This window comes from Delphinapterus leucas, chromosome 3 (assembly GCF_059928025.1).
Source record: "Delphinapterus leucas isolate spDelLeu-1000000601 "Yukka" chromosome 3, BTC_Dleu_Yukka2, whole genome shotgun sequence".
In the NCBI taxonomy this organism is placed as follows: Eukaryota; Metazoa; Chordata; class Mammalia; order Artiodactyla; family Monodontidae; genus Delphinapterus; species Delphinapterus leucas.
Window position 1 is genome coordinate 56893262 of NC_143131.1, and position 18237 is coordinate 56911498.

Below are 18237 nucleotides of genomic sequence, written 5' to 3' on the forward strand. Positions count from 1 at the left end.
GGAGGTGCCCTTTCCTAGGGGACAGGGAACACCTTTGGATTTGGCTCTCTGGAAGCAGTTCTTTATCTGTGGTTCATTCTACCCTTTGGGAGGTTCTCCCTATCCATTACTAACTTTGGCCATATCTGAAGAGGGCATTAGAGATTATGCCCATCTGAACAGCTTTCTTAGTTGGGGACCCAAATATCTTTTTACATCTCAAACAGTCACAGTCTTTTAAAATCCAGGCTAGTGGTGCTTTTGCTAATACATTTTTCTTAAAAATGGTGGTGGTGGTGATGGTTGGTTGGTTGGTTGTTTTGTCATATCAAACTATGATTTACCAGCTGACTGGTTTTATAAATAAAGTTTTATTGGAACAAAGCCACACCCATAGGTTTACATATTATCTATGGCTGCTTTCCCTCTACAATAGCATACGCTGGTCTCCTGCTTATGATGGTTCAGCTTAGGATATTTCAACTCTGATGGTGCAAAAGCTATGTGCATTTAGTAGAGACCATACTTTGAATTTTGAACTTTGATCTTTTCCTGGGCTAACAATACTCTCATGATGCTGGGCCGCAGCAGCGAGCCACATCTGTCAGCCACACAGTCACAGAGGCAAACAACCAGTATACTTAAACCATTCTGTTTTTCACTTTCAGTACAGTAGTCAATAAGTTACATGACATTTTCAACACTTTATTATAAAATAGGCTGTGTTAGATGATTTTGCCCAACTGTAGGTTAATGTAAGTGTTATGAGCACATTTAAGGTTAGGTGTATTGGGACTTCCCTGGCGGTCTGGTGGTTAAGGCTTCACCTTCCAATGAAGAGTGCTGGTTCAATCCCTGGTCAGGGAACTAAGATTCCACATGCCTCGCAGCCAAAAAGCCAAAACATAAAACAGAAGCAATATTGTAACAAATTCAATAAAGACTTTAAAAAATACATTAAAAAAAAGGGTTAGGTGTATTAAATTCATTTTGACTTAGGATCTTTTCAACTTAGGATAGGTTTATTGGGACGTAACCCCATCATAAGATCTCTAGTTGAACTGAATTGAGTAGCTGCAACAGATTATATGCACCCCCCAACCTCTTCTTCTTACAGTCATTGACTTGAAGGAACCAGTTGCCCTGTAGAAAGTTCTCTATTCTGATTAGTCTGATTGCTTCCTAGTAGTGTAGGTAGCTTGTTTCACCTCTTTATTCCTGTAAATCAGAAGTCAGATCTAAGTGCTTTATTAAAGTAGTTTCAATTTTTTTTTATCAAGAAAATTCACAAGTTGTTCTGGGTACTTTGTATTGCATCACATCAGGAAGTTGTCATACACAATGAGTTCTACCTAACAGATGTACAGCAAATGTCAGGAACGAGGTACATGGAACAAGAAAGTCAAAGGCCAGATAAGATAGGGACGTTAAGACACAATATAAGGTAGAATCAGATGGTGTGCTCCACAGGTCCATGAAAATAGTCAAGTAATAGCATTCAGGATATAGACTGTTGACTGAAAGAAAAATGCACAATGTAAGAGCTGTGAGTTGAGTTTTATTGTGTCCTACTGAGGACTAGGAGACAGCCTCTCAGAGAGCTCTGAGGAACTGCTCCGAAGAGGTAGGGGGACAGGCCAATTATATATGTGACTTTGGCTAATAAGTATGTGCAATCCAGTATACATCTCAGTAGAAGGTTACTGCTAGTCAAGAGGAACAGATACACCAGTTAAGGATTTTAGTGCTTTTCTAAGTATGGGAGGATGCAAGAAACCAGAATCACAAAATTTCCTGAAATATATCTAACTAAGGGCCTGTTTTGCCTGTTCTCCTAAAGCACAGAGTGCCTCCTCTGTTTTGAATTCCTTTCAGGGTATACTGTAGGTCAGGTATTGCAGTGGCTAATGACTTGATCCTTGTAGAACTGGAGGGTGGACAACATCCTTTGTTTTACAAGACGAAAATCACGAGACTTGCATGGGATGAGTAATCAAATGATGTGATGACGGGAGGGTGATTGAAACTGAGCAGCAGGAAGATAAGATAGGATTTGGTTTGCTGCCTCAGCTTCAGCTACTTTTATCATCTTCATCCTAGAAAGAACTAATCAAGAAGGGGCCTGGATGAGAATTCTGTGGAGTATGAATGCCAACACTTACAAATAAATCCACAAGTAGAGAAAAGTCAGAGCATTTTCCTGGCAGTCTTCCCAAACAAAATTCATACCAATATGACCAGTAATTTGTATTGCATTTGACATTTTCTGAATTTATCATCAGGTATTCCCAGGAAACTTCTTGGTATTACAGGACTTGGAAAGTTTATCTTTTAATAAAATCTCTAGACATATATACACTAATATGTATAAAATAGATAACTAATAAGAACCTGCTGTATAAAAAAATAAAAAAAATCTTAGGCTTCCCTGGTGGCGCAGTGGTTAAGAATCCACCTGTGGGCTTCCCTGGTGGCGCAGTGGTTGAGAGTCCGCCTGCTGATGCAGGGGACACGGGTTCGTGTCCCGGTCCAGGAAGATCCCACATGCCGCGGAGCGGCTGGGCCCGTGAGCCATGGCCGCTGAGCCTGCGCATCCAGAGCCTGTGCTCCGCAACGGGAGAGGCCACAACAGTGAGTAGGCCCACGTACCGCAAAAAAAAAAAAATCATGGGAATTCTTTGCCCATTTTCTTCATCTCTTAAGTATAATCATAAAGGAAAATGACAAATATTTATTTTATTTAGAAAAGTAGCCAATAAATTCTCTCTTAAATGACCAGAATGAGAATCTAATATTGTAGATTTTCACATAGAAACTTGCTGTTTCTCTGAATGTAAATGAAAAGTCTGTGTACTAGGCATCTAAGCTGCTGTTGCTTTTGAGCTTTTCCCCACCAGCTTTATTGAGGTCATTGACAAAATTGTAAAATATTTAAAGTTTTCAGTGTGTTGATTTGATATATGTATACATTGTGAAAGGATTCCCACAATCAGTTAACACATCCATCACCTCACATATTTACCTTTTCTTTCTTTTCTTTTTTTTGGTGAGAACATTTAAGTTCTACTCTCTTAGAAAATTTCAGTTGTACAATACAATGTCATCAAGTATAGTCACCGTTTTTGAACTTTAAAAACACATTAGTTTATCTGGTTTCGGCAATGGTGACTTTAAAAAAAATTTTTAAATACACTTTTATTATTTTTATCTTGTGTGCGGTACGCGGGCCTCTCACTGTTGTCCCACTCCCGTTGCGGAGCACAGGCTCCGGACGCGCAGGCTCAGCAGCCATGGCTCACGGGCCCAGCCGCTCCGCAGCATGTGGGATCTTCCCGGACCGGGGCACAAACCTGTGTCCCTTGCATCGGCAGGCGGACTCTCAACCACTGCGCCACCAGGGAAGACCCACTTTATTTTTTAAAGCAGTTTTAGGTTCACAGCAAAATGGTGCAGAAAATCCAGAGTTCCCGTATACCTACTTCCCGCACACAGGCACAACTTCACCCCGCTGTCACCATCCCCGACTAGAGCGGTACATTTGTTACAACTGAACCCTAACATTAACATGTCATTATCACCCAAGGGTTGTATATTTTATGAGTTTTGAAAAATGTATAATGACATGTACCCACCATTATAGTATCGTACAGAATAGTTTCACTGTCCTAAAAATCCCCTGTGCTCTGCCAGTTGTCCCTCCCTCTCCCCAACCCCTGGCAACCACTGATATTTTAAGTGTCTCCATAGTTTTGCCTTTTCCAGAGTGTCATATATTTGGAGTCATTCAGTATGTAGTTTTTTCGAGTACCATCTTTTACTCCCACTGTCGATGAAAATTCAATTAACTATTCAGTTGATATTCAATTAACTATCAAGATAAGAGTGGGGGGGGAGGAATTTTATTCAAGCCAAACAGAATTATAATCCAGGTAGCCGATTCTCAGAAAGCTCTGAGAACTTTTCCGCCTGTTAGAAGGCTATTGTTTTAAGAAGTTACATTGCTAGCGTCAGAAGAAAGAAAAAAACAAAAAGATCTTTGCAGTTGAGCAAGTGCTCCCATGTTTGATGAGCTCTGGTTAATGTGTAATGCAGATGCATATACACATTAGGGAGGGAGGAGGCCCAAAGGGACACACAGAGAATTTTATGTTTAATTTTTCTTGTCCTGTCTTAAAATACAAGTTTCATTTCATCACTACCAACGATATACATTAGTGCCTCTTTCCCTACAGCCTCCCCAAATCATATTCTCCAAATTCTGTCTGTTGGCCAATTTGACGGATTGAAAATAGCGTTTTAGTGTAGTTTAAATTTTTCTTAGAATAAGGGTGGTTGAATGTCTTTTAACGTTTTTAAGGGCAATTTATGTTTCTTTTCTGTAATTTACCGGTTCATGTGCTTTGCCCATTTAACCACTTTATCAATCTGATTTTAGAATATGTGCTGCTAAAACAAGCTTTGAAAGCTTTAAAAAAAAAAGATTCCTGGTGTCCTCCACACACATACTGAATCAGAAGGGCCCATGTTTAGGCTCAATAACCCTCTAGATTTAGAAACCATTGACCTAGATCATCAAAACAAATTTGTCACTCTAAATATTTACAATAGTGTAAGGCTGCATTACCTACAAAGTTAAATGGCTGCAACATATTGTGTATTAAAAATTTTTAACATTGTAAACATTAATATTTACCATAGAATTTAATATAATGTGGTGGAATGACATGGATGGCTCATGTTTCAAAAAGAAAAACTTGAGCTTCTGAGTTTTCTCAAACTCCAAGTAGGCAGTAGTTTAATATCAGGACTAATGGTAGAGAAAGGAATCAGAATACCAAATCGAGAAATGTTAATAAGCAACGGGAATTAATACAACATTGTAAAACAACTACACTTCAATAAAAAAAAAAATAATAAGCAACGGAGTATGAGGTGGCCTTGTATAGACCCGGAACTGACCACTCTTTCTGAGCTGGCATCTTACTCCTAAACTTTAACAAGATTGTTCGTTGTAGGAAGCCACAAGAATTTATATTACTTATTTGGTTTCAGATTAAATTTTGGACTACACTGAAACTGGAAACTGCCTATCTGGAGAAGAAATGGTCCCAGATCACTCATAGGCCGGTGAACAAAATAAATACAATACCACAAACCTTCGTCTGCAAAACGAAGCAATGGGAAACACCTGAGTCAGTTCCCAGGCAGGAAAAGAGGAGGGGCGGTGTCAGGCACAAGTGGGTGGGGCTAGCTCCGCAGTGGAGGAGGGTCTCTCCCGAGCGCCCACTCCTCCTCCGTGACGTCACAGGTAGAGCCCGCCCCCAGCCGCCCAGGACTCCTGTTATAGCCGCTGCTCGCCAGGGCCCGGAAGCTGCCCCTCTCGGGGGTCATGATGGGCAGCAAGATGGCGTCTGCCAGCAGGGTCGTTCAGGTAAGGAGACTCGGTTACCTTTCCGCGCCGTAGGCAGTAGGGATGGTGCTGACTGTAGCACCGGCGCTAGGGAGGAAAGGCGGTGGTGGAGACTGCGCGGTGACCACGGCCCTGCATAGGGCCAGCAGCGGCTTCCCGGGGTGTATGTGAGAATTGGACCTTGAGCTCTTTAGGTCGGGCAGTGAGCCGGGGACCGCAGCTGAGGGTTCGAGCCAGGCCGCGGGAGTGCATCTCAGCAGGTAGGCACATAGCTGTTCCGAAGTCCCTGGACTGCCCTCCACCGGGACCTCGTTAGCCTGTTAGGAGTCTGCAGGCTTGGCTGCCCTGGCAATATCCTGGCCAATCAGCGACCAGTATTGTCTGTGTTGTCGCGGATCAGCCAATCGGAAGGAAGGCGGTAGCGGTGAGTGAAAGGAAGCGAACCCTGCTTCTGACCTGGTGTCCCTTCAAGGTCTTGGGAATGGCCAGAGAACTGGCCCCGCGGGCTGCGTCCTCGCCGGAGGCGGGTTCTCCCCCACCAACCAGCGTCTGGTTACAGGCTGGATGGGGGAGAATGGAAAAAATACATATTTAAGTTTATCTGTAATATATGTCTTAGTGTTGGTTTCCTAAGCTTTTTTCCCCTGAATTTAGATTGGCGCTAGAGGAACTTTATTGTTAATCCACACATCAGTTACCAACTCCTGACAGCTTTTGATTTTGCTTCTCCAGCTGTGATCTCTAGCTTAAATAGGAGAGGTAAAATTGGTATATAATGGGCCACAATCTCCACTTTTGTGGTTGCTTTACACGAGTTTTTTTCAACTCTTAAAGTATGTTATTGTACAATTACCTTTTAACTTTGACACGAGAAGTGCATTTCCCTTTGCACATCTCTTAAAAGACCTTTTCTTAAAGTTATTTCGCTCTGAAAGAGAATCCTAGATCCCAGTCTTTGCTCCCATTGCAACGAATGATCCTCACTTATTCATTCAACGGGTAGTTATTGAGCGTTAAAGGTGCTGTGAGGACAGGAAAACATCCGACAAAGGACTGGTATCCATAATAGATAATTATATATATCCATAATATATAGCCCAGTTTTTTAAATGGGTAAGAAAAACTTGATATTGCACAAAGCAAGATATTCAAATGAGCACTAAGCCAGTGAAAAGATACTCAACATCATTATTTGCCAGGAAAATGCAAATTAAAACCAGGAAGTACTACCCCACCCACCAAAATTATTAAAAAGACTGACAATACCAAGTGGTGATGAGAACATGAAGCACCTGAAACTCTCATACAATGCTAGTGGGAATATAAAATGGTACAGTCACTTTGAAAAACTTTTGTGGGCCTCTAATACTAGTTAAACATACCTACCCTATGTCCAAGCAGTTTTTCTCATAGGTTTATATCCCAGAGAAATGAGTGCATATACCTATTTAAAAAACTATATAAAAATGTTCATAGTTGCTTTATTAATAACCCCTAAACCAGAAATTATCCAAATGCCCATTAGCAAGATAAGGTGTGGTAGATTTGTTAAAATGGAACAGTACACAGCAATAATAAAGAACTTACTATTGATATATGCAACAACAATAAAAAAGATGCTGTGAGATATACAGTAAGAAATGGTCTGTCTCCTTTTAACAAAGCTGCAAAGACTTGTATTCAGGTTCATAATACAAAGCAGTATGTGCTGACATTATGTAATAATTAAATGTTAACATTAGCAAAATGTATTGAGTACTTCTGTGCCAGGCCTATACTCATTGCTGAGACTGCAGTGCCAACAAGACAATACATGGTGCCTCCACAGAGCTTAGAACTTGGCTGTTGATTGGTGTCTTGAAGAAAGAGTAGTATTTCAGCAGGCTGGCACAAACTGATAGGAATTCACAAAGCATAGTGTCACCATTAAGTAGAGGGATTTGGCTGGACCACAGGGTATTCAAAAGTAATTTTAGAAGAGTAATTTATAAGTGTTCATTAAATGCCTGCTAAATGCCAAGCAGGGGCTTCCCTGGTGGTGCAGTGGCTAAGAACCCGCCTGCCAGTGCAGGGGACACAGGTTCAAGCCCTGGTCCAGGGAGATCCCACATGCTGCGGAGCAACTAAGCCTGTGCGCCACAACTACTGAGCCTGCTCTCTACAGCCCCTGAGCCACAACTACTGAGCCCGTGTGCCACAACTACTGAAGCCCGTGCGCCTAGAGCCCGTGCTCCGCAACAAGAGAAGCCACCACAATGAGGAGCCCACGCACCACAACGAAGAGTAGCCTCCACTCAACACAACTAGAGAAAGCCCGCATGCAACAACGAAGACCCAATGCAGCCCAAAATAAATACATAAATTTATTTAAAAATAATAATAATAAAATAAATGCCAAGCAGTATATATTTGATATGTTTGGGATGATGCAATAGTAGAAAGGAGATAGTTAATCATTCAGGAAATCGTTTGGCTGCATGAGACACAGGGGAAGAAGATAAGTGGTTGGATTAATTCAGGGTTTGAGCTCTACAGGTGAGGTGAAAATAAACCTCCAGCAAGGCAGTTGAGAGTGCTAAGAGGTTTTTGAATGGACTGTAGGTTCTAGCCTAGATGAGAAAGGAAGTAAAGTCAGGATGGAACCAATTGACTGGGAGAAAAGGGAACGATAAAGGAAATGAAGGGCTTGCTGGAACTGATGGTGGGAAATAACAGAGAAGAGAGTTGTAAGTTAAAAGGTTGTAGTTGAGTTTAGATTTTAGATTAAGATTTTAGGGATGGTACAGTTCTGAACTCAGTAAAGAATTAAGAGTAAAAGAAAATAACCTTTCAGGAATAGATGCTAAACTGGAAAGAATATAAAGGTCAATAGGCAACTTGGAAGTTTTGCTAAAGGAAATAGTGGAGGAAAGGAGAAAAATGATTTTTTTAAAAAGTCACAGATAATGATTGAGGCCTAGGCAGGTCCCAACCTGTCTGCGGTTTGGGGTTGCTATCTGCCTTATAAAGCAAAGTAGAGGGTTTGTCTTCTGGGAAGACAAGAGTTGTCTTCTCCTCTAAAAAAGCCTCTTACATAGTTGGCTTTGGCATCTTCCACAAACAGGAGGGCAGGGATTGAGGCCTCATGAGGCTCGGTTTTCAGTTGAGGTAGAGAGAGGAGATGGTGGTTATAACCAGAAAGTCCAGAGTGGAGTGTTACCTCCAGAACTCGCCACTGTTAACTCTGCCTGGGCTTCATGAATCATAGAAGTGGATTCCTTAATAGAATAATAGTTTCCAAAAGAAATCACTGATAATGAAAAAAGGTGAAAGGGTTTCAGAGAAAATCATAGAGACAATAAAGACAAGATGATGCAACTTTTGTATAATAAGTAGTCTATGAAAAAGTAAAGTAGATAGAGTTGAACAAGTCTCAAAACCTATAATTTAATAAAACTTTCCTGATACAAAAGAAAACTTAAAGTTATACCCTGTATATTTGATCCAGTATGTTTGATTAATGAGTATATTCTAGTAAAATCATTAAATTTTAAAGAAAAAATTATTTGGTGATCCAAGCAACAAGACCAAGCACTTAAAAGAGAATGGAAGTTATCAGAGTTTTCAGCAATAATACTTCATTAAGGAAAACATGTGGATAACATATTTAAGGTAGTTAAAGAAAATGTGAACCAAAGCTTTATCTAGCTACATTGACCTTCAAGTGTAAAGGCCACAAACTCTTCTAAACCTTTAATAACTCAGGGAATATTGTTCCCTGAAGCTCTTCTTACAGCTCTCACAGAGAATGAGCTTCAGACAACTAAGAAATACTTATTTGTACTTGTGGCTGTTTTAATATAGGAACTGGATGTAAGCACTGAATGTATTTAACTATAGAACTAAGACTAAATAATGCAGATAAGGGAGAAAGACTTGTTGGTAATATTTTTTTTGACAGTATAGATCTAATAAAACTTTTAAAATGGAGGGAGTAAGGGGAAGAGTATATAGAAGGTAGAATAAACTTGCTAATTGCCTCTGGCTATTAAATGGTAGTAAAAGATGGGGAGGGAAGGCAGAGAAGAGATTACCATCAACTACTTTCATTCTTTCTCATAATAGTGAACCAATAGATAGTATCTCAGAAACAGGCAACTAAGAGTATTATCTAAAGGTAGCAACATAACATAAACATTATACAAAAGTACAAATCTTTCCAAATACCAAAAAACAAAACAACAAACCCCACAAATGAAAGCAAAGAAAAAGATCATATGACAAAGGACTTTATATTTAAATAATCATATAATGATATGACAGAAAATACACCAAACTTGTGAGTTATATCTATAAATTTAAATGGTGTAACTGCCCTTTTAAAAGTATTCTCAGATTGGCCAACAAATGAATATTCAATGCTATGCTATATATGAGGCACAGCTAAAACTAAGAGACTTAGAAAGGTAGAAATAACAGGATAGTCAACTGATCTTTGACAAAGAAGCAAAGGCGATACAATAGAGAAAAGATAGTCTTTTCAATAAATGTTGCTGGAACAACTAGACATCCACTTGCAAAACATGAATCTAGACACAGACGTTATACCTTTCACAAAAATTAACTCAGAATGGATCATAGGCCTATATGTAAAGTGGAAAACTATAAAACTTCTAGAAGATAACAGAGAAGAAAACTTAGATGATCTTGGGTTTGGCAGTGACTTTTTAAATACAACACCAAATGCACAATCCATGAAAGAAATAATTGATAAACTGGATGTCATTAAAATTAAAAATTTCTGGTCTGCAAAAGACACTGTGAAGAGAATGAGAAGACAAGCCACAGATTGGGAGAAAATATTTGCAAAAAGAATATCTAATAAAGGATGTTATTCAAGATATATAAAGAACTCTTAAAAGTTCCCTGGTGGCACAGTGGTTAAGAATCTGCCTGCCAATGCAGGGGACACAGGTTCGAGCCCTGGTCTGGGAAGATCCCACATGCCATGGAGGAGCTAAGCCCATGCACCACAGCTACTGAGCCTGTGCTCTAGAGCCCACGATCCGCAACTACTGAAGCTCATACGCCCTAGAGCACGTGCTCTGCAACAAGAGAAGCCACTGCAATGAGGAGTCCATGCTCACCTGCAACTAGAGGAAGCCTGCGCACAGCAACAAAGGCCCAACGCAGCCAAAAATAATAAATAAATTTATATTTTAAAAAAATGGGGCTTCCCTGGTGGCGCAGTGGTTGAGAGTCTGCCTGCCGATGCAGGGGACACGGGTTCGTGCCCCGGGCCGGGAAGATCCCACATGCTGCGGAGCGGCTGGGCCCGTGAGCCATGGCCGCTGAGCCTGTGCGTCCAGAGCCTGTGCTCCGCAATGGGAGAGGCCGCAATAGTGAGAGGCCCGCGTACCGGAAAAAAAAAAAAAGAAAGAAGAAAAAAGAAAGTCAACAATGAAAACAGCCTGACTAAAAAATGGGCAAAAGAGCTGAACAAACACCTCATCAAAGAAGATATACAGATGACAATGATATGAAAAGATGTTCAACATCATAGTCATTAGGGAATTAATTGCAAATTAAAACAACAGTAAGACACCTCTATATACCTATTAGAATGGCTGAAACCCAGAATACTGACACCACCAAATGCTGACAAGGAGGTGGAGCAATGGGAACTCTCATTCACTGCCGTTGAGAATGCAAAGTGCCACAGCCACTTCGGGAGGCAGTTTGGCAGTTTCTTACACAACTAAACATACTTTTACCATATGGTTGAACAATCGCACTTCTACCCAAATGAATTGAAAACTTACGTCCGTACAAAAACCTGCACATGGATGTTTATAGCAGCTTCATTTATAATTGCCAAAACTTGGAAACAACCAAGATGTCTTTCAGTAGGTGAATGGATAAATAAACTGTGGTACATCCAGACAATGTAATATTATTCAACCCAAATTATATTATTGTAATATTATATTATTATATAATTATATATTTGTATATTATACAAATATAATTTATAATGTTATTTCAAAAAGAAATAAGCTACCAAGCCAGGAAAAATCATGGAAGAAACATACATGCATGTTACTAAATGAAAGAAGCCAATCTGAAAAGGCTACATGCTGTATGATTCCATCTGCATGACATTCTGGAAAAGGCAAAACTGTGGAGACAGTAAACAGATCAGTGGTTGCCTGAGATTGGGGAATGAAGGGATGAGTAGGCAGAACACAGAAGATGCTATAATAGTGAATATGTCATTGTACATTTGTCAAAACCCATAGAATGTACAACACCAAGAATGAACTCTAATGTAAAACTTTGGGTGATAATGACGTGTTAATATAGTTTCATCATTTGTAACAGATAGAATACTCTGGTGGGAGATGTCCATAGTGAGAAAGGCTGGGGGGGTGGGGTGAGTGGGGGTGTGCCCAGTGGTATATGAGAACTGGAAGAAGATTGGAAACGACTCAAATTAACAACCCAAATTAACAGGGGGCTGGTTGAATAAACTCATGGCATTTATCCTGACTTCCTACTGATTCCCTCAGATTCCAGTCTTAACACTACAGTATTCTTCCTTGCCTTCCCTCATCCCATATTTGTATGTTCTTTCTCTCACAGGGAAATCCCTGCGTTCCACAAACATCAATATACTCATTTGCTTAGTCCTACAATATATACAAAATGTATAGCTATATCTATACAACCAACCTACTAAGTAAAAAGTTCAAGATTTCTTTGTATTTCTTTTTGTCTTTAGACTGAAGGTATATAGTCCAAGCACTATGAAAGTTATTTGGATTAGCTCCTTTTTTTTCTTAGTTATAAGCTGGTCAACTAATTTGACAGACTTATTTGTTTCTCTTTGTATTTACATTTAGAGTTTAAAAAAGACAATTTTGAGACAGGAAAATTTGAGCATAGCTAAATAATAGATGATATTAAAGAATTATTTTTGTTAAGTGTGGGAAAAGTATTGGGACTATGGTTTAACCAAATCCTTTTCTGTTAGTGATACATGTAGATGGTATTAACAGATGAGATGAGATGACTGGGATTTGTTTAATGGGGGAAGGGTTGATGAAATAAGATTGATCACTGTTGAAATTGTGTGATGTGTTTATCAGGGTTTATTATACTACTCTGTCTACTTTTATGTATTTTTAAAATTTTCTCTTAAAAAGGGGGGATACCAAGCTGTGGGAATTTAATCTATATGGGCATATTACCTTTTTTTTTTTTTCCGGCACGCGGGCCTCTCACTGTTGTGGCCTGTCCCGCTGCGGAGCACAGGCTCTGGACGCGCAGGCCCAGCGGCTATGGCCCACAGGCCCAGCCGCTCCGTGGCATGTGGGATCCTCCCGGACCAGGGCACGAACCCGTGTCCCCTGCATTGGCAGGCAGACTCCCAACCACTGCGCCACCAGGGAAGCCCAACCATATTTTTAAGTGTACAAAAGCAATGTTGAAATGGATTCTTTCTCTCTCGTGTATGTACATTTGTTTAAGTGTGTGTATACATACTTACATACCTATACAGTTAGCCCTTACCTACAAATGGTCTATTCACTCATTTGTCAGATGTTTGCTGAGCATTTACTACGTACTGGCTACTGCTGCAGAAGTACTTAATTTTCCATCTCTGCCTTTCCAGGAGCTTTGCTCTCCTGTAATCATTGGCTCATTTACTGTCCTCTACACAATATTCTTAAGATGTTCAGGTTGCTGTGGAAACACAGGAGGAGTTTTTAAATCAGATTTAGGAATCGGGAATCTTCTTAGAAAGGAGTGACAGTTGAGCTGTTTTCAAAGATAAGCAGTCAGATGAAAGTGGAGGCATGGAAGCGGGGTGGGACCTGGGAGAGATTCGTGGCAGAGCACACAAGCTGTAGATTGAATGGGGATGGAAATGGTATGAGGAGTTAGGGAAATGAAAAGTACTTCAGAATACCTGGAGTGAAAGGTACAGTGGTGGGGAATGAGGCTAGAGAGGTAGGGAGAGACCTGATCATGATGGGCCTGTGTGTGCCAAATGCGAGTTTGAAGTTTATCCTTGAAAAGTTTAGGACTATAGGAAGGAAAGAACACTCTTTCAAGAAGCCTGGCTATGAAAAGAAACAGGTACTACATGGAGTGAGAAGGTTTGTTTTTTAACACGAAAGATGTGAACATGCTTTAATGCTTAGGGAGACAACTATCTTCCAGCATTTTCTCACAGCAGCAGAATTATGGTGGTTAGTTTTCAGACCCATCCCTACAAGCCTATTTGCTTCTGTACTCATATAAAATGTGTAATGTGTAGTACATATATACAAATATATTGCAGATAAACACACACCTGTCTCACTAGTTACACAGCAACTTACAGATTACGTTAGTAAAAAATAGTGCTCTGTTTATTAGAGTCTCAGCATTTTATATATATTCAGAAGATTTCATACTGAAAGTTCTGCTTAAGCTCCTCTGTAGCATTAACTGGAATTTTAGGGATAAAACATTAATACTCTTCAAATATCTTATTAAAAACAGTGTTCTAAATACATGCATTTCTATGGGTATAGGAAAAAGGCTGAAGTCAAGGGCTATCAAATGTTTAAATCTATTTTATGTGGGTTTTGGCTTATAGATGGTGTTTTCTTCTTTGTGCTTTTCTGTGTTTTTTCCAAATTTTTTACACAGAACATGGGTTACTTTTGTAGTCAGAAAAAGTATTTTTTTGATTACCTAATTTTCAATATGCTTTTTATCCTATTCTATCTAAACCACTAGGTGTTAACATAGTAGGGAAACAACACTCAATACAAGTCAGGAAACTTCCAATTCTTACCAATCATCAGGGTGATTTAGAAATCATGCAACATAAAATCCTTATCACCTTATAGGGTTGTTTTGAGGTCAGTAGGCAGTACAGTAAAATATCTTGTGATGTATAAAGTACAAAGTTCTTATGAATATCAGATAATAGTTCATAGACTAGCTATCCTTGTTGGGAAAGAGTAAAATTTAAAATAGTAAAATATAAAGTTGCTGTCAGGTACTAAGTTATTTTATTTTAACAAAGGCATCTGCTTGTGAGGTTCATTAGATTATTTCTTGTGTAGTAAATGAGGTTATTTTAGTGCTTCATTTCTTTTTCATGCATTTTATTTTTCCTTTAGGTAGTCAAGCCACATACTCCATTAATAAGGTTCCCTGACAGAAGAGACAATCCTAAACCCAATGGTAAGCTGTAGTTTTTTTATACTAAAAAGATATGTACATGCAGATTTATACATGAATATTCTATTATACACAATACTTCTCATTTTAGAATCCGGTAGACAATGGTAGCTTAGATCACAATGGTATGTTAGGTTGCATTAACTAACTTTCTATTACCTCCTTGTAAAAAAGTAGTAACTTGACAGTAGGTATTTCTGAATTTTTAATGATACTGTGTTTATGTATGGGAATTTTTGTTCCACCTTCTGTCCTTCAGAAGAATGTCCCATACTTATATTTGCAGAGATTATGATGAATAACCACCATTCCTATATTTCTCTCCCAGCTAACCTTTTCTTTCATTCACTGATTTATCTGTTCATCGAGGCAGTAAATATTTCTTGGATTGCCTTAGAACTCAACAATCATTGCCTATTACAGTAACTGAAGATTCTGAACAAGTTCTGTTTTTCTCTTACTGCTCTGTCAGCTGTCTTTAATTATAAGATACTTGGCCTTTAATTCAGGGAGAATTTTAACAAATTTTGTATGGATATTTTTAACTTATTGTAACTCTTGAAAAATTAAGATATAGGTGACAAACAAGTATGGAGAAAACAAATCTCACCTGCATTTACCAACTTTCTTATTCTCCATTGTATGGTATTACCTGTAATCTCTACCATATGACACAATTTAAGTAATGTAAGTTATCCATACGGGTTGAACTCCACTACCTAGAAATTTCATTATTTTATGAACTTAACTCTTCAATTTAGTAATTCATTCACTTAAAACTACCTCATTTGCTTTAAAAAGAACTTTATGAAACTATATATAGCTACCCAACGAAGTTACTCTGTAATACTTATCTCTTGGATTGTAATACTTATCATTTTAAGAATAACTTGAGGGCTTCCCTGGTGGCGCAGTGGTTGGGGGTCCGCCTGCGGATACGGGGGACGCGGGTTCCTGCCCCGGTCCGGGAATATCCCACATGCCGTGGAGCGGCTGGGCCCGTGAGCCATGGCCGCTGAGCCTGCGCATCCGGAGCCTGTGCTCCGCAACAGGAGAGACCACAACAGTGAGAGGCCCGCGTACCGCAAAAAAAAAAAAAAAAAAAGAATAACTTGATTATTTAATGATAGATAATTCAAAATAGTATTTTAAGACACTGAACAATTCCTCTATTTTTTTTTTTTTTTTTAATTTCAGTGTCAGAAGTTCTGAGATCAGCAGGACTACCGTCTCACTCTTCTTCAAGTTCACAGCATTCTAAGGGAAGTAAATCGCCAGACTGGCTGATGCATCCGGGTCCACCAGACACTGCAGAGTTAATAAAAACTTTACCTCAGAAGTACAGAAGGAAACTTGTATCTCAAGAAGAAATTGAATTTATCCAAGTACGTTGTTGCTCTTTATCCCAATACTGTGGAAAACACCTCAACGTTATTGGCTTTGGAGTTTCATATTGCTGATTTCCATGTTCTTCCCATTGTCTCGTCAAGGTGTGTCCATAGCTAAGACAGGGATGGTCATGTAGGCCTGGACTATGAGAAATAAACGATGTTGGAGCCCTCAGTAAATGTGCATGAAGGAATATATGTGTAGAAGTATAGTATGGTAAATAGCAAAATATATATACCCCATGGAAAAGAGCTCTTTAGGGTCCTCATTAATTTTTTAAAAATTAATTTACTTTTCGCCGCGTTGGGTCTTCGTTGCTGTGCGTGGGCTTTCTCTAGTTGCGGCAAGCGGGGGCTACTCTTCGTTGCAGTGCGTGGGCTTCTCATTGCGGTGGCTTCTCTTGTTGCGGAGCACGGGCTCTAGTTGCGCAGGACTCTGTAGTTGTGGCTTGCGGGCTCTAGAGCACAGGCTGGGCAGTCGTGGTGCATGGGCTTAGTTGCTTTGCGGCATGTGTGATCTTCCCGGACCAGGGCTCGAACCTGTGTTCCCTGCATCGGCAGGCAGATTCTTAACCACTGCGCCTCCAGGGAAGCCCCCTCATTGATTTTTTAGAGTGTAAAGGACCAAGAAATTTGAGGACCATTGATCTACGTCAACCTTGAGTCCTCTTCAGATGTGAAATTCTTTATAACATTGATAGGAGTGCCCCAAAGCTATGAAAAATCTGAAATTGTTTTTAAAACCTAAAGATCATTTGATTAAAATGTTTCAAATTTATATAGTGGCCATGAAAACATTTCTTTGTAAATGAAACACCTAATCTTATTGCTTTATTACTTCCTTTTCAGCGTGGAGGTCCAGAATAATCACTGACAATGTGGCTGCTGTTTGTTTAATCAGACAAAGAAGAGTCTTTACAATGAAGGACTTCCAGAATGACAAATGAGAAATTGTACATTAAACAACTTTAATAAAATTTCTGTTAAAAAAAAAAAAAAAGAAGTATAGAAAATTTAGGACACTTGTATCTCCTAATTTATGTATCTTGGTCAGCTTCTCCAGAAGCTTACCTGATTGTTTATATACTTTATACTTATTAAAGTATACATTTTTAAATGTTAGCCTATTAATTTACTCAGATAATAAAATTATCAAGCATTACAGTGTTGAACTATTAAAAGTACACAATGTCTAGTGAACAATCATAGGTTTACCATAATTTCACTTCTCTTTCAGTTTCTGTTTAAACATGGAAAGAATATATCCGGCAGAATTGCAGCTTTCTGGAAGTAATTTTCCTGGAATTGGATAAGGATCAGTGAAATAATGACTCCATTATTTGTTCTTAATTCTCTCAGTGTTTTTGCATTCACAAAGTTACTGGAGAATAACTGGCTCAATAAGCATATCGTACTCTAAATAATAAAAATACAGCCATGGTAAAACAGATGCCTTTGTGGTATTAAGACTAGGGAGTTAACACAAAAGATTATGTAACCTGTGTTCAGAAAAAAATGTCAGAGTATCAAATGGAAAATAAGAGATCAAAATGAATATAGCATAGGAATAACATTTGACCAGAAATTTTAAGTTATTATGTTTTTAGGGGTGTTAAGAAAGTCTTATTCTTTGGTTTATTTTACTGTTTTGATTGTGATCATGTGTACAAATCCTGACAATCATAAACCTTCTCAAACTTCATTGTCCGAAAGCCTCATAAAATCAACCTATTCACCTTATTAAGGCAATTTACAGAATTTTAATAGGCTCTTCCTGTGCCAAGGGTATGTATGATTGTGAAAGTAAAGGCTCACAAAGTGAAATAAATTCTCTTCTATACCTTTAATGATTTCTAGAATATGCGTTAAAGAAGTCATCCCTAATAGTAAGGGTAACTCATGAGTAATAGACACAGTAGAATTGTTGAGTACGTTTTTGTATTTGCCCAGTTGCGTATGGATTAATCTTTATATTTTTTTTCTTTTTTACTATTTCAGAGTTGATCTGCTTTTCGTGTAAATTCTGTATTGTGGCCTAGTATAAATGTTGCCCAACTTGAATGTGAAATAGGAGTTTGGTGCTAGCAATGAGCTATTCTGGTAACTTATGAGAAATACATGACTCATGATTTCTTTTTTATTATTTCAAAAATATACTTGGAAAAATTTCTTAAAAACTAGCACTATTCTCTTTTTTCTCCTTAGCGTTCTCATTTCAGTAAAAGGAAGCCGAAGGCAATT

The 18237-nt window shown here is 38.9% G+C and overlaps 1 protein-coding gene across 1 annotated transcript; it reads left to right on the forward strand.

The window, feature by feature from the left end:
- Window positions 1-5276: 5276 nt before the first annotated feature.
- KGD4 (alpha-ketoglutarate dehydrogenase subunit 4) lies at window positions 5277-17113 on the forward strand. The gene is made up of 4 exons (XM_022596081.3): window positions 5277-5410; window positions 14548-14611; window positions 15806-15993; window positions 16846-17113. Exons 1-4 carry the CDS (start codon window positions 5369-5371, stop codon window positions 16861-16863), a joined length of 312 nt encoding a protein of 103 aa, XP_022451789.1. The 5' UTR covers window positions 5277-5368; the 3' UTR covers window positions 16864-17113.
- Window positions 17114-18237: the final 1124 nt, after the last annotated feature.